This window comes from Cavia porcellus, unplaced genomic scaffold (assembly GCF_034190915.1).
Source record: "Cavia porcellus strain 051 isolate PalLab524CR breed Dunkin Hartley unplaced genomic scaffold, mCavPor4.1 scaffold_19, whole genome shotgun sequence".
Lineage (NCBI taxonomy): Eukaryota > Metazoa > Chordata > Mammalia > Rodentia > Caviidae > Cavia > Cavia porcellus.
The window spans coordinates 30,916,465-30,930,805 of NW_026947502.1; the positions used below are offsets into that span (position 1 = coordinate 30,916,465).

General features: G+C 43.1%; 1 protein-coding gene and 1 pseudogene across 10 annotated transcripts in view; both read left to right on the plus strand.

Moving 5' to 3' along the window:
* Znf346 (zinc finger protein 346) overlaps window positions 1–14,341 on the plus strand; it is a 50,870-nt gene that overhangs the window by 23,300 nt on the left and 13,229 nt on the right. For 4 of the 10 annotated variants that reach the window (XM_013156190.3, XM_003473237.5, XM_063230839.1 and 1 more), the window contains 2 exons: window positions 5,386–5,479; window positions 8,380–9,903. The exons of 1 other annotated variant lie outside the window; for it this stretch is intronic. In XM_013156190.3, coding sequence (XP_013011644.2) covers window positions 5,386–5,479; window positions 8,380–8,467 — 182 coding nt within the window. In that variant the 3' untranslated portion in view covers window positions 8,468–9,903. Of the gene's footprint in view, window positions 1–5,385; window positions 5,480–8,379; window positions 9,904–14,341 lie in introns of those variants that run through there. 5 more of the 10 variants (XR_010041123.1, XM_023566459.2, XM_013156192.3 and 2 more) reach the window with 5 other exon arrangements.
* LOC111757840 (U6 spliceosomal RNA) lies at window positions 6,796–6,892 on the plus strand (annotated as a pseudogene).

Below are 14,341 nucleotides of genomic sequence, written 5' to 3' on the forward strand. Positions count from 1 at the left end.
GAACTCACGACTGCCTGCTTGGAAGGCAGGCGCTTATGCCGCTGAGCTAAATCCCCAGCCCCTCTTTTGAGACAGGGTTTCACTAGGTAGTTTAGGCTCTCCATGAACTCACTGTGTCGCCCAGGCTGGCCTCAAACTCTTCCTGTCGGAGCGTCTTACGTGCTGGGACAGGCATGCACCCCTACACCCAAACAGAACAGGTTCTTACTATTCTTATTTAGCGAATCTTACTAAATTCACTCTTACCTAAGACATGCTAAGCATTATACATATGACAGATATCATCTTACAGAGCATAAAGACTGCACAGAAGACAGATACTGAGCAAATAATTGAAACTGTGATTAACTTTAGAAAAGGAAACAAATGCAAGATTGTATGCACAAAAATTAAGGAGAGAGGGCCAGGAATATAGTTCAGGCACAGTGCCTGCCTAGTAAGCACGAGGTCCTGAGTTCCATTCCCAGTACCAAAAATAAATAAATAATATCAACCAGGCACCTGGTACACACCTATAATCCCAGCATTTAGGAGGCTAAGGCAAGAGAATTGCAGAGAGTTTGAGGTCAGCCTGGACTACATAGTGAAACCCTGTTTCAAGAAAACAGAAAAAAGATTGGGGAGCATCAAGGAAGGCCTCTCAGAGGGCAGTGGGGATAGTGTGGGGCACAGCAAGCTCAGGAGATGAGCAGGTATCCAACAATGGCATGGGTCTTGACAGATTCAAGTCTGTATCCTAAGAGCATTGGGAAGGCACTGAAAATGTAAGCATTATAAGTAGATCATTCTGATTATAATATAGAGAATGGGTTACAGAAAGGTGAAAGAGTGGTAGAAAGAGACTAACTATAAGGTTATAGTAGAAGTTTATACAGGGGAAGATAGAAGCTTGGACTAAAATAGCAGTGGAGAAGATGGGCACAAAGAAATGGAGTCAAAGTTGTGACATGCTGGGGCACACCTGTAACCCCTGCTGCTTGGAAGCTGAGGCAAGAGGATCTTAGGTTCAAAGTCACCCTGGGCAACTCAGTGAAACACTGTCTCAGAATGGACTAATAAATAAAAAGAGCTGAGGATGTAGCTGGGCTCTCCCTGGGCCTTTCCCCTAGTGCTAGGGGGAAAAAAAAGAAAAGAAAGAAAGAAATAGGTGGTTTTAAGAGGTATATAGAAGGAAAATTGTCAAGATTTGACCATCAAAGTTCAGGGATATAGCTCTGGCACAGTATCTGCCTGGCAGACACAAGGTCCTGAGTTTGATTGTCAGTACAAAAAACAAAAAACGAAAAAAAACCTATCCCAAGACTTAACCACTTACATACTTAGCAAGGTCAAAGATTTGGCCATCAAAGTGGGAGAATAAGTTGAGGACAGTACCAAATTTTAGTCGTAAGCATTAGAGCACCAGGTTTTATCAATTTAGTTTCTTGGTAGGTTGGTTTGTTATGGTTATTTGCAGTACTTGGGCTTAAACTCGGCCTTACATATATTAGGCAAGCAGTCTACCACTGAGCTGCATCTCCCTTTTTTTTAATATTTCATTTTAAACCAGGTGTGGCGACGCATCCTTGGGGAAGCTGAAGCAGGACAAGGACATCTTGGGCTGCATAGTGAGTTCAAGCACAGCTTGAATTGCATAGCAAGATCCTGTCTCAAAAAACCCATAACTTTTTTGTGTGTGTGTCTTTTTGAGACAGGGTCTCACTATGCAGTTCAGATTGGCCTTGAGCTTACTTTGTAGACCAGGCTGGTCTTGAACTCACAATGATTCTCCTGCCTCAGCATCTTGAGTGCTGGGATTACAGACATGTGCCACCATGCCCAGCAGGGAAGTGGTTTTTTGAGATAGCGTCTTGCTATGTATTTGTTATTTGCTGGGATTAGAGGTATGCATCACCACCTGGCAGGAAGTATATTACTAGTTGTTGAGGACTACATGTCACCCACAAGTCATGAGTTGGCATGCCTAGTTTAGATAGTAAATTTTGGTATAGGCATGATTTATCACAGTTTTGAAAAATTGACTGGACTGGGAGTATAGCTCAGTAATAGAGCCCTTGCCTAGGGTGCACCAGGCCCAGAGTTCCCTTCCTACCTCCACAAAAAAAAAAGGTAAAGACAATAAAATAAAATCATCATAATCCTCAAGAGACTAGGGAAGCCGAGTGTGGTGGTTCACGCCTGTAATCCCAGTACTTGGGAGGCTGACGTAGGATTGCTGAGGTTTGAGGCCAGCCTGGGATACTTAGCAAGACTTTTATCTCAAAAGACAAAAAACAAATTCTAGGGAAAAAAGGATCACAAGTTTAAAGCCAGCCTGGACAGCTTAGTGAAACCCTGTCTAAAAATAGGACTGCGGATGTAGCTCAGTGATAGAGCACTTGCCTAACGTACATGAAGCAATGAGTTTAATCCTCAGTAACACAGACACACACACACACACACACACACACACACAATAGTAAAAAATTAAAAGAAAAAAATTAGCCCTCCAGAGGGCCAGTATAGTGAAATAAAACAGATAGCAGAAAACAGATAACAAAGGAGGCTGAGAAAGAACAATCAGGAAAAATTTCAATGTGGCCCTGGAAGCCAAGGGCTGGAAGTTTGAAGAAGAGAGTAATTACTAGTTCTGTCAGATGCAGTGTGAAGTCACCTATAAGGAAGCCTAATAAGCCTCCATTTTGTGCATTAGATTGAGATGTATAGAAGCATCTCTACTGATTACAAAATGATTGAGGTAAGGAGATGAGAAGCAAATGCTGACATCTTTGTCCAGAGTCACAGCAGTAGCTGGACGTGATAACACCCATTTGTACGCCTACACTGCTGAGGCTGATGCAGGCCTTTGAGGCCAGCCTGGGCTATACAGTGAGACCCTGTCTTAAAAGAAAAAGAAAAAGAAAAAAAGCCAAGTGAGGTGACACATGCCTGTAATCCCAATACTTTGGAGGGTTAGGCAAGAGGGTTGCCACAAGTTCAAGACCAGTGTAAGACCCTGTCTCAAAAAAACAAAAGAAGAGAATAAAGGTGTAACTCAAGAAGAGAAAGTGAGATAAATCAAAGGCTGACATCATACTTTTCTAAATAAGCCAGATATTTTAAATGGCTGATGGAAAATCCCTTGTATAGACACTGGACAAACTTTTTTAGACGAATAAATTTTGTAGTTGCCCCAAATGATGATCTGATTCTGTCTTACGACTAACCATATGCTATGCTAAGATCTTGTACATAACAGAGGAGTTAGGAGAGCCCAGAGACTTGTGGTATAGAAATAAAAATGGCGGGGCTGGGGATTTAGCTCAGCGGCATAAGCACCTGCCTTGCAAGCAGGCAGTCGTGAGTTTGATCCCTGGCACCGATAAAAAAGAAAAAGACAAAAAAAAAAAAAAAAAAAAGAAAAAAGAAAAAAGAAATAAAAATGGCTTTACAGTCAGTCCAAAAGATAAATCCAAGCTCTGACCCCAAGTAAACCACTAAAACTCTCAGACTGTTTCCTTCTCTGGAAAATGGACATAACCACCTCATAACCATATACAAAGACCTGACATGGTCCCTGATACTTAAGAAGATAAGAAGAATGGGCTTTATAAGATTTGAATGTGGGAGAACACTTGACTAGCCTGCATGAATCTCTGGGTTTGATCCCTAGCACTGGAAAAAAAAAAGTGGGTTTTATAATCTGGGCATCATTGGCTCCTAAACCAGTGGTGATTGTCAAGCCTATACCAGCCCAGATCCAACTCCTGACCTTAGCGAAAGAATAGTTCTGATAGTCCATTATGATATCTTTTCCTTTTCCTCGATAGTATTTGTCTTAGTTACTTTTCTCATTGCTGAGACAAAATACCTAACACCCAAAGTCAAAAGAGGAAAGATTTATTTGGCTTATGCTTTGTAAAGGTTTTAGTCCGTAATTGACTGGCTCCAAGGCAGGGTGGTGTGGCAGAGGAGCAGCACAGAAGAGAAACAGTTCATGGAAGGTAGAAGACAGCAGAAGCAAGGCAAAGACAGGCAAAGAATTACAAGTAACTGGCAGCAAGCTTCTTTCTTGTATCAGGGTATCCACCCTTAGAGCAGATGGCACTCACACGCTCTAAATCCAGCCTTCTCTGGGGATTTAGCTCAGCGGCATAAGCACCTGCCTTGCAAGCAGGCGCTTCGTGAGTTCGATCCCTGGTACCGATAAAAAAGAAAAAGACAAAAATAAATAAATAAATCCAGCTTTCTCTGAAAAAAACCCACAGGAAGTTTTGGAGGTCATCTAGAGGCAAGCTATAACAGTGTTCTACCATGGTACTGAACCTAGATATCTAGAAAAGTCCTTGAATTCTAATTGCAGTTCTTCTACCTCAGTGTTCTAGATGGCTGGGATTATAGGTATGTATCATCATACCTGGCTTCAAAATAAAGAATTTTAGAAAGGGCTGAAGATGTGGCTCAGTGGTAGAGCACTCGCCTAGTATACTTGAGGCCCTTGGGGTCAATCCCCACTACTGCAAAAGAAATAAAAGTTACAATTTTCAAAAGATTATTAGAGCCAAGCATGATGGCACACACCTGTAATCCTAGCACTCAGGAGGCTGACACAGGAGGATCGTTGCAAATTCGAGACCAGTCGGGGCCATAAAGTGAGCTCAAGGCTAACCTGAACTGCATAGCAAGATTGCCCTGTCTCAAAAAGATAGAAAAAAAAAAAAAAAAAAAAAACTAGGAGCAAGCAAAATTATATGAAATTCATGGGCTATGTAAATTTGGTAGATAATACTGTAGCTGTTTTTATGCTAAGTATATAAATTGAGAGGTGATTGGTTTGCAGTTTAGAAAAGCTTAAGGATCAAAGAAAGGAATACACATAAACACCAAGCCAAAAGTCCAGTCTCCTGACATACTGATCACCATGCGGAGAAAAACTACTTTATCACAAGAGCATCCCTGGTAGTGAGTCACAGTGTCTGTGAACCCCAAAGTAAAAAGATGAATTAATTTGCATAACAGTCATACTAATTACTATTACTACAAAAATGAGGAGAGTGGCATCTCCTTAGCAGTCTCCGTGAAGAGCGTCCTTAATGAGGCTGCTCAAGATAGGAAAGACAGTTACACTGAATGTCACCTCTTAGTTCTCTTGTTTTATTTACTCAGCAGGCAATCTCGACAAGCTGTTTGCTAGGACCGGAGACATAGAACAAGGAGCTCCCCAACCAGGGTGCACACAGGCACAATCTGTGCCTTCCAAGCAAAGACACCTGGGATTCTCATCAAGGCCTCAACTAGTCTCACTATCGCTCCAAAAAGGGCACTGGCACACTCAGCGCGAAGCACCAAGCCACTGATCCCTTCCAGTTTAGTAACCATGTATCTTGATTTTGGTGTGTGTTTCAGCCGGGAAGGGCTACCCCTGCAAGACGTGTAAGATAGTGCTGAACTCCATAGAACAGTACCAGGCTCACATCAGTGGCTTCAAACACAAGAACCAGTGAGTAACTATTCTTTGAAATTCAAGGGGCTCCAGCAGGAGCTCAGGGCTTCAGAGTCAGAACAAAGCCAGGCCTAAGTGGAACCTAGGTAGCCTTTTCAACAGAAGATGAATCAGTTAAAAGTACTTCCTCTCTAGTTTTGAAAGTATCTCCTCTAAATTTTTCTCCCATCAGTTTCCCCCAGCCTTTGATCACCTAGGTTGAGTGGTTAGAAGCAAAGGATGGATGATTTGCTTTGTGGTCTCATAAGAGTACTCGGATATCTTGGCCTGTACTAAGTCTGACTAAAGAAGCAGGGGCCTGTAAACCCCAGCCATCCCCCCACTGGCCTGAAGCCCAGTCTTCACTGCCATCAACTGTGTAGCAGGAGTTCCCTCTGCAGGTTATTACTGAATGCCCCGGTCTTTGAGAATTACTGAATGCCTTCTAAGTAGTGGCCAAGATAGACCCAATCACTGCCCTTATGACCTTACATTCTGATGGGAGAAAACAAGCAAATAGAAGTTGTGATTAATGTGAAGAGAAACAGTGAACATAAAGTGATAGCAATCTTGCCAGGTGTGGTGGCACACACTGTAATTCCAGCATTCAGGAGGCTGAAGCAGGAGGATCACTGTGAGTTCAGAACCAGCCTCAGCTACATATAAAATTCAAGGCCAGCCTGAGGCACATAGTGAGACCTTACCTCAAAAAAAAAATTAATTGATCTTAAAACTTTGTAATGTTCACTGAGCCTGTCTTCTATTGTAATCTATTAAGTAAATTCTCTCAAGTTATTCTCACAACAGCCCTGACATTCTCTGAGCAAGGGATTATTGCTCATTTTACAGATGTAGGCAACAGGCATTCAAAGTGACGTGCTCTGAGAGAGGACTTGATTCAAACTAACGCCTGTCTAGCTCACGTCATTCCCCCCCCCCAGGATATCATGTTGAGAAGAAAGTTATATCACTATGTGATATGAAGAAGATAGGGCTCGCCAAAAGAGTCCTGTGGTTCTGTCTTCTCTTCTCCAAAAGAAAATGTATAATGTGAGCACTGTGTTACAGGATAACCTGAGACAGGTATCACTGTCCCCATTTTACAACGGAGGAAACAGCGTCAGGCAGGCAAGATTGCTGAATGATGCCTCTGAATTTGGTGGTTGATTCTGTATTGCACCTTGAGCCTAATGAGTTAAAAGTAGTATGGGGCTGGAGATGTAGTAATATAGCACTTAAGTAGCAACATTTAGTCCCTAGTACCACAAAAAAAAGAAAGAAAGAAAAAAAGGAAAGAAAGAAAGAGAAGGAGGGAGGGAGAGAGAGAGAAAGACATGCTTGCTTCAACAGCAGCATATATACTGAATTTGGAATGATACAGAGAAGATTAACATAGGCCCTAGGCAAGGATGACATATATTCCATATTTTTTAAAAAGTCATGAAAATACAAAATGATGGAATAAAAAAATATCTTTGGTTTTCTCTACTCTGCCTGGAGTCTACTGTCCCATGATAGAGCAAATCTGTGGGTAATTGGAGAATTCTTGGGCTCATGTTAGGTGAAGATTTGAGGCAAGCCCCAGCATCCCAGCCTGGCCCTGGCACAGCCTTTCAGCATACCCGCCTTGCAGTCTGGCTAGTGGCAAGTTCAGTAGACAGCCTAGAGCTGCCAGAGACCTGCCCTACTTGAAACCACGGGTGCTGTTTATTGGTCTCATCCTTGACTTCCTAGCCATATAACCTTGGGGAAGTCAATAAACCTCTCTGAATATCTACTTATTATATAAGATTAAAGCTATGGTTTGTTGAATAAATCAGTAATTGGATATCATTAACTTCTTCTCACCAACAGCTCTAAATCAGGACATTCTCCTTTTACAACAAAAGGAAGCCTAATGTCATGTTAAATGATTAGCGCAAACTTACATGGTTAGTTGGAGTTAAACCAAGGATTCATATCCATTTGATTCCAAACCACATTTATTTTGTTCCATCACTATCCAATGGAACTGATTACCTTGGCTTTACAGGCTGTGTGAGGGTTAGAGATCATGTTGAGAAGTGACAGTGCTAGTAAGTTTATTTACTAAAGATTGACTTCCATTTACTCAACAAGCATTTATTCGGCATCTGTAATGGTGGTCATGTTTGGGGCACACTGGGACTATAGGTGAACCCTGTTATCCCTAATTCCTTTGAATCTTCCCTATAGAGGTGGAAACTGACCCTGAACAAATTCATAATCGAGTGAGACAATGTTAGGTGCTCTAGTATCTAGAGAACCAGAATAGATTCCATCATGAAAGAAGAGCCAGTTGGTGGTTTTGGTTGCTTTGTTTTGTGTTTTGTCCAGTAGAAGGAATTGCACCCAGGCCCTCACACTGAGCTGAGACAGGACCTCGCTAAGACATTAAGTTGCCAGGCTGGGTTTGAATACGATCTTTCTGCCTTAGCCTCCCAGAGTGCTGGGATGACAGGCATGCACCTCTGTATGTGATCTGGAGAGCCACCTTTGATTGACTGTTAGAGGGAGGATGGTACAGAATGAGACTGGTAAATTAAGTACCCTCCAAGTCATCCAGGGCTCTGTAGGCAGAGTCAGTGGTTTGGTATAGTAGAAAAGTACAGGCTACAATCCTGAGCCTACCATTTAAAAACTTACTCTGAACCAGCCATTTAAGCTCTCTGAACTTTAATTTCCTTGTGTATAAAATGGGGATGCCGTTTTGTAGTGTAGAATTGGCACGAGGTTGAGATGGGCTGATGTGTAGCAATGGACCTCAGTAAAGGGATGTGGTCCTACTTATTGTTCCAAGGTACTGGAGAACTGTACTACCATAAGAATAAGCCATTTAGCACACCATTACAAGTGTGCCATTCACTGAAACAGTGTCTTTGTTCCTTCTCAAATTACAGATCACCAAAAACAGCGGTATCACCCTTGGGCCAGATTCCAGTGCAAAATCAACTCATTCAAAAAGACTCAAGCACCTTGAAAGACTAAAGGTGTCTCTGTCCAATAACTCATATTGGACCTGAGCCAGCTTCCTGTGACTGGTTACTCCCTGGTTCTCTTTTTCTCCTTTCTTACTCCAGAAGAGTTTGTAGTCTTGAACCTGTGACAGGCCCAGGCAAATCCTGCTATTCCCCTGTGCTCTGGGCCCTGTCAGTCATTACAGGGAGGCAGGCTATCAAGAGGACTGGTGTTGGAGAAAGGCCTTCCTCTTTCTCCCTCCGAACCATATATTCTGAGGCCTTAGTGCCTGTTTTTCTCTCTAGGTCAGTTTTGGGCAAAAATACCTGCAGCTAAAGACCAGAATGGCCCCTGTGCTCCAGGCATTTCCTGTTGAAGCTCGAACTTTTATGCAGACTTTGCCAAGATGGAAGTGGCTGCCACAGTGGAGCCTGGAGCTTACATCACACTCCCTCACTCTCCAGAAAGTGCGAGCTTCCCCAAGCCTTGGACTGGATGCTAGCCAGTGATGCAGTTCTGCCAACCATGATGCGTCCTCCTGGAGCACTAACACAGTTCTGGCAGAGCATTCGCATCCCTCCTGTTGTCACCCCAGTTCCTGGATGGTGCTAAGGATATGTAACAGCTGAGGACAAGCTGGAGCTGGAAGAGGCCTCACTGCCCAGTGGAATCCTAGGAAGCTCCCACAGAGACCTTTTCCCTTCTCCATCAGAGGTGCTCTGGCCCAGGGTCATGTGGGAAAGTCCTCTACCTGCCACTTTCTTTATGGTTCTGTGCCCTTAAAAGCAAACTGCCTCATGCCAGCCAGAGAGGTTCACTGTTGCCCTTCAGCCCTATGAAGCGTTTCCTTCCCCTTGAGCAGCGGACCGCCCTGCCCAGGTGGCTGTGGTGCTATCCTTCACTCATCATCCACAGAGCAATTCTGGGTATAGGAGCCAGGGGCGCCCCAGGGAAAGAAACTGAGCTGATGCAAGTTTCTACAGGGAAGAGTTGGCATGGTGACCCAGGATTATAATCCTAGCCTGTGGGAGGCCGAGGCAGCAGGGTCACAGAAAGTTTGAGGCCAGCCTGGGTTACGTAGTAAACTCAGGGCTCACCAGAACTAGGCAGTGAAACTGTCTCAAAAAAGTTTCTACAGTGAAAAAACATGTTTCCTGGAGCCCAAACCCAGAATTCTCTTAACCCTACTCTTCTCTGGCCTGGTACTTACCTGAGAGAGCAGTTTTCCCAGGTAGCTTTTGAGTAAGAATTCCAGGGAATGTCGTCTGAAGGCTCCTCTTTGAGTTAAAGAGGCCTGCAGCTGCTGTTGTGGCCTCTCCCTGGATGTCTAAACCCTTCACCTGAGAAATGGTTTGCGAAATGTGTGTGTGTGTGTGTGTGTACATGTGGGTGTATGCGTGTGCCTATTCACTTAATGCTCTGTCTCTTGATCACCAAATTATCCAAATAAAGACCATCTTCCATGAGCCAGATTAAAGTTCAACAGATACGAGGGGCCTTGGCACCGTATTCCCCTCGGAACTGCCACCTGTCTTGATGTCCTATCCCCATGCGCTTAGGTTCCCAGGGCCCTCAGTGCTGACCTTAGAAGTTGGGACAGAAGGGGCTGGGGATTTGGCTCAGTGGCATAAGCACCTGCCTTGCAAGCAGGCAGTTGTGAGTTCGATCCCTGGTACCAATAAAAGGAAAAAGACAAAAAGAAGTTGGGACAGAGATAGACACCCAGATTGCTGCACAACCCAGTAAAAGTCCCCCAGGAGCCCTAAGTTGAACAGAACTTCACTGGTCCATCTTCCCATTTCCCCTACAGCACTGATGGAATCCTTGTAGAGCTTTCCATAACAAACAGCCCATTGTGGAACACTTGCCCTGGGCCTTCTAGAGGCCTTTGAAGGATTTACACTAGGGGTCTGCCCTATGCCTGAGAGAATTATTCTTGCTGCTTTGTGGAGAAGGAATGCAAGAAGAAGGGAAGGAGATGGATCATTGTGGATGCTGTGTTTTGTGTGTTCTTTCTCCTGTTTAGCTCTTTACCTAAGTGGCCCATTCTTCTCCTGGCAGACAACTCCTCCTACCCAACAGTGGGATGTCCTATGTTGTCCCCAGAACAGGGTCTGAGCCTTCAGCCTCAAGCTCACTACTGCCTCAGCAGTTTATCTCAGAGCATTTTCCCTGATTACCAACAAGTAATGGGCCAAGGCATGAATGGCTGCCCAGCCATAAGTCTCTGGCTGCAGGACATCTTTGGATTCAGGCGTCCCTGCAAACTGTGTGGCCAGCACTGTTGGTGTGGGGACACCAAATGAGTCCTTTATTGCCCTTAAGGGAACTCACACACTGTAATGATCATTATGACAGTGGACCAGAGGGTTATGTGGGAGTCTGTGGAAATCCCCACAATGTAGGAACTAAGGAGTATGAAAAAGTTGGAGAAATAGGGAAACTCAGGCTGGGGCTATAGCTCAGTGGTATAAGTGCCTGTCTGGCGAGTGTGAGGTCGCGAGTTCAATCCCTGGTACCAAAAAAAAAAAAAAAGAAGGGAAACTTGTACTTGATCTACACAATAATATTTTGAGCTAGACTAAGATATTCTGCTTAGAGGGGCTGGGGATTTAGCTCAGTGGCATAAGCACCTGCCTTGCAAGTGTGTGGTCATGAGTTCAATCCCTGGTACCAATAAAAATTAAAAAGACAAAAAAAAAATTTTTTTTAAACTGTATTTTTTTTAAAAAGGGGGAAGGGCTGGGGATTTAGCTCAGTGGCATAAGCACCTGCCTTGCAAGTGTGCAGTCGTGAGTTCAATCCCTGGTACCGATAAAAATGAAAAAGACAAAAAAAAAAAAAAAAGATATTCTGCCTCAGAAAAAAAGGCTTAAAGAACTGTAGTAAGTTGTCAAGATCCTACCTCTTAAGGAGCAGCAAAATGGAGAGTATTATTCAGGTCTCTATTCTCCCAGTTTAGAACTCTTTCCGAACTGGAACCAGTGTCCTTCCCTTCAGCTGGTCTTGCCCATATCCTGGCAGTGGCATGGTCTCATGAAGCACACAGCCACTTGGGCCAGGAGCAGCACCAGCACCCACAGAACAAATTAGGCAGAGCTTAATTTCTATTGCAAGCCTCCCCATACTGCTCAGATTTTTACACTATTCAAGCCAGAAGTGGTGGCACATGCCTGAAATCCCAGCACTCAGAGCAGAGATGGGAAGATCATAAGTTCAAAGCCACCATGAGCTACATACTGAGTAGAATGCTAGCCTGAACTGCATAGTGAGGCCCTGTATTTAAAAAAAGAAAAAAAGAATTTTTACTATATTCCAAAAGTATTAGACTCTCATAACTAAGAAAATCAAAGTGATTCACTGAAAAAGGAAATGTGTTGATTCACCTGATGAAGACTATGGTAGCTAAATCCAGGTTCTGATACTGGTTTCTTTTTTGTTGTTTTTTTTTGTTTGTTTGTTTGTTTTTGGTCTTTTTCATTTTTATCGGTACCAGGGATCAAACTCACGACTGCCTGCTTGCAAGGCAGGCGCTTATGCCGCTGAGCTAAATCCCAGCCCCTGTTTTTTGTTTTTTGTACTGGGAATCAAACTCATGACCTATATTTGCCAGGTAGGTGCTATGAGGCTGAGCTGAACCCGGCCCCAGGTTCTACTACTATCATCAGGAATAATTTCATCTTGCTCTGAGTGGCCTCCTTCTCAGGCAAACTCCAGCAGGTGGCATGATGCCCACTGGCCACTCCAGGTGTGTATCCTGATATATGAGTAACAATGGTAGTTATCTCTGACAAAGGAGCCGAACACCTTCATGGGAAGAAAGATAGCCTCTTTAATAAATGGTGCTGGGAAAACTGGCTTTCTACCTGCTGAAAATTGAACCCAGACCCATGTATCTCACCATGAACTAAAAATGGATTAAGATCTAAATATTAAAAAAAGAAACAATCTGCTGGAAGATAGGCTGGGTCAGCCAGGAATGGTGGCTCACACCTGTAATCCCAACACTCGGGAGGCTGAGGCAGGAGGATCCTTTGGAGTTCAAGACCAGCCTGGGCTACAAAGTGAGCTCAAGGCCAGCCTGAACTGCATAGAGAGACCCTGTCTTTAAAAAAAGGCTAGGTAAGGCTCTTGAAAACAGGTATGGAAACTGAGGCAAGCAAATTACTATGAGTGTGAGGTCAGCATAGGCTACATAGTGAGTGCCAATCTGAACTATGTAGTAAGACCCTGTTTCCAAAAAAAAGGCCCGAGGGTTTAGCTCAGCCACACAAGTGCCTGCTTGGCAAGCACAAGGTTGTGTGTTTGATCCCTGGTACCAAAAAAAAAAAAAAAAAAGAAAGAAAAAAGTACCAGGGATATAGCTCAGTGGCACAGCACCTGCCTGGCAAATGTAAGGTCCTGAGTTCAACTTACAATACCAAAAAAAAAAAAAAAAAAAAAAAAAAAAAAAAAAAAGATGTAGGCAAAGGCTTTACAAACAAAACCTCCATCACACAGGAAATAGGGGACTGGGGATTTAGCTCAGCAGCATAAGCACCTGCCTTACAAGCAGGCAGTTGTGAGTTCAATCCCTGGTACCGATAAAAAGGAAAAAAAAAAAACACAATGGTATCATATAAATGAAAAAGCTTTTGCACAGCAAAAGAAACCACTGCTAGAGTGAAGAGATACCCTACAGTGTGGGAAAAAATTTTTACCAGCTACTCAGAAAAGGACTAACACTTAGAATATACAAAGAACTCAAAAAAATCGGACCCCCAAATTTAAAACCAACCCAAAAATGGACATCTGAAATGAATAGACATTTCTCAGATGAAGAAGTACAAAGAACAAATTATGGAAAAATGTTCAGTATCATTGGTCATTCGAGAAATATAAATTAAAACAACACTGGAAATTTCATCTCCAAAAAAGAATGACTAACATCAAGAAATCGACCAAAGGTTTGAAGAAAGAAGAACTCTTCTCCATTGCTAGGGGGAGTGTAAATTGATACAACCACTGGGAAAATCAGTATAAAGATTCCTCAAAACACTAAAACTAGTGATTCCATTTGACCCAGATATTCCCCCCACCAAGGTAAAGTGTACCACAGCAATATATGAATACTTATGTTTATAGCAGCAAATTTATAATAACTAATTCTTGGAAATAGCTCACATGCCCATCAACAGAGGAGTGGATAAAAAAAAAAGTGGGTAGTGGTGGTGGTGTTTGTACAATGGAGTATCCTCTCATAAAGGATAAACTTGGTTTCTTTTTTAGGTATATGAATACACCTTAAGACCATAATTCTAAGTAAAATAAGTTGGGCTCACAGGTTTATTTTTTTGAGACAGGGTTTTGCTATGTAGTTGAGGCTGGCCTTGAAATCACAGTGATCCTCCTGCCTCAACCCGCAGAGTGCTAGGAACACAGGTGTGCACCACCATTCCCAGCCAGGCATGCAAGTATAAATATCAATTATTTCACTTGTGTGACAAATTCAGGGGGTAAACTAGGAGCACAATGGAGGGCTAGATATTGGGAAGTAGGAAGAACATGCTCTAATGGGAAGGAGAACAAGGAAGAGGGGCAGAGTAAAGGAAAAGGGAGAGAAAAGAATGGAAGAAAAAATACCGAAACAAAACTTTGTTTGTTTGTGACACCATCTTGCTGCGTAATTCAAGCTGACCTGGAACTCACAGTAATCCTCCTGCCTCAGCATCCTGCACAAGCCATTTAAATAGGGAGCCGAAGAAGAGTTAGAGAGAGAGAAGAGAATGAAGAAAAAGAATTCTGATATATTATGTACAGGTACAAATACCCAACAATGAATGTGATCATTATATATGACAAATATGTACTAATTTTTTTTTGGTACCAGGGATCAAACTCAGGACCACGCGCTTGCAAGGCAGG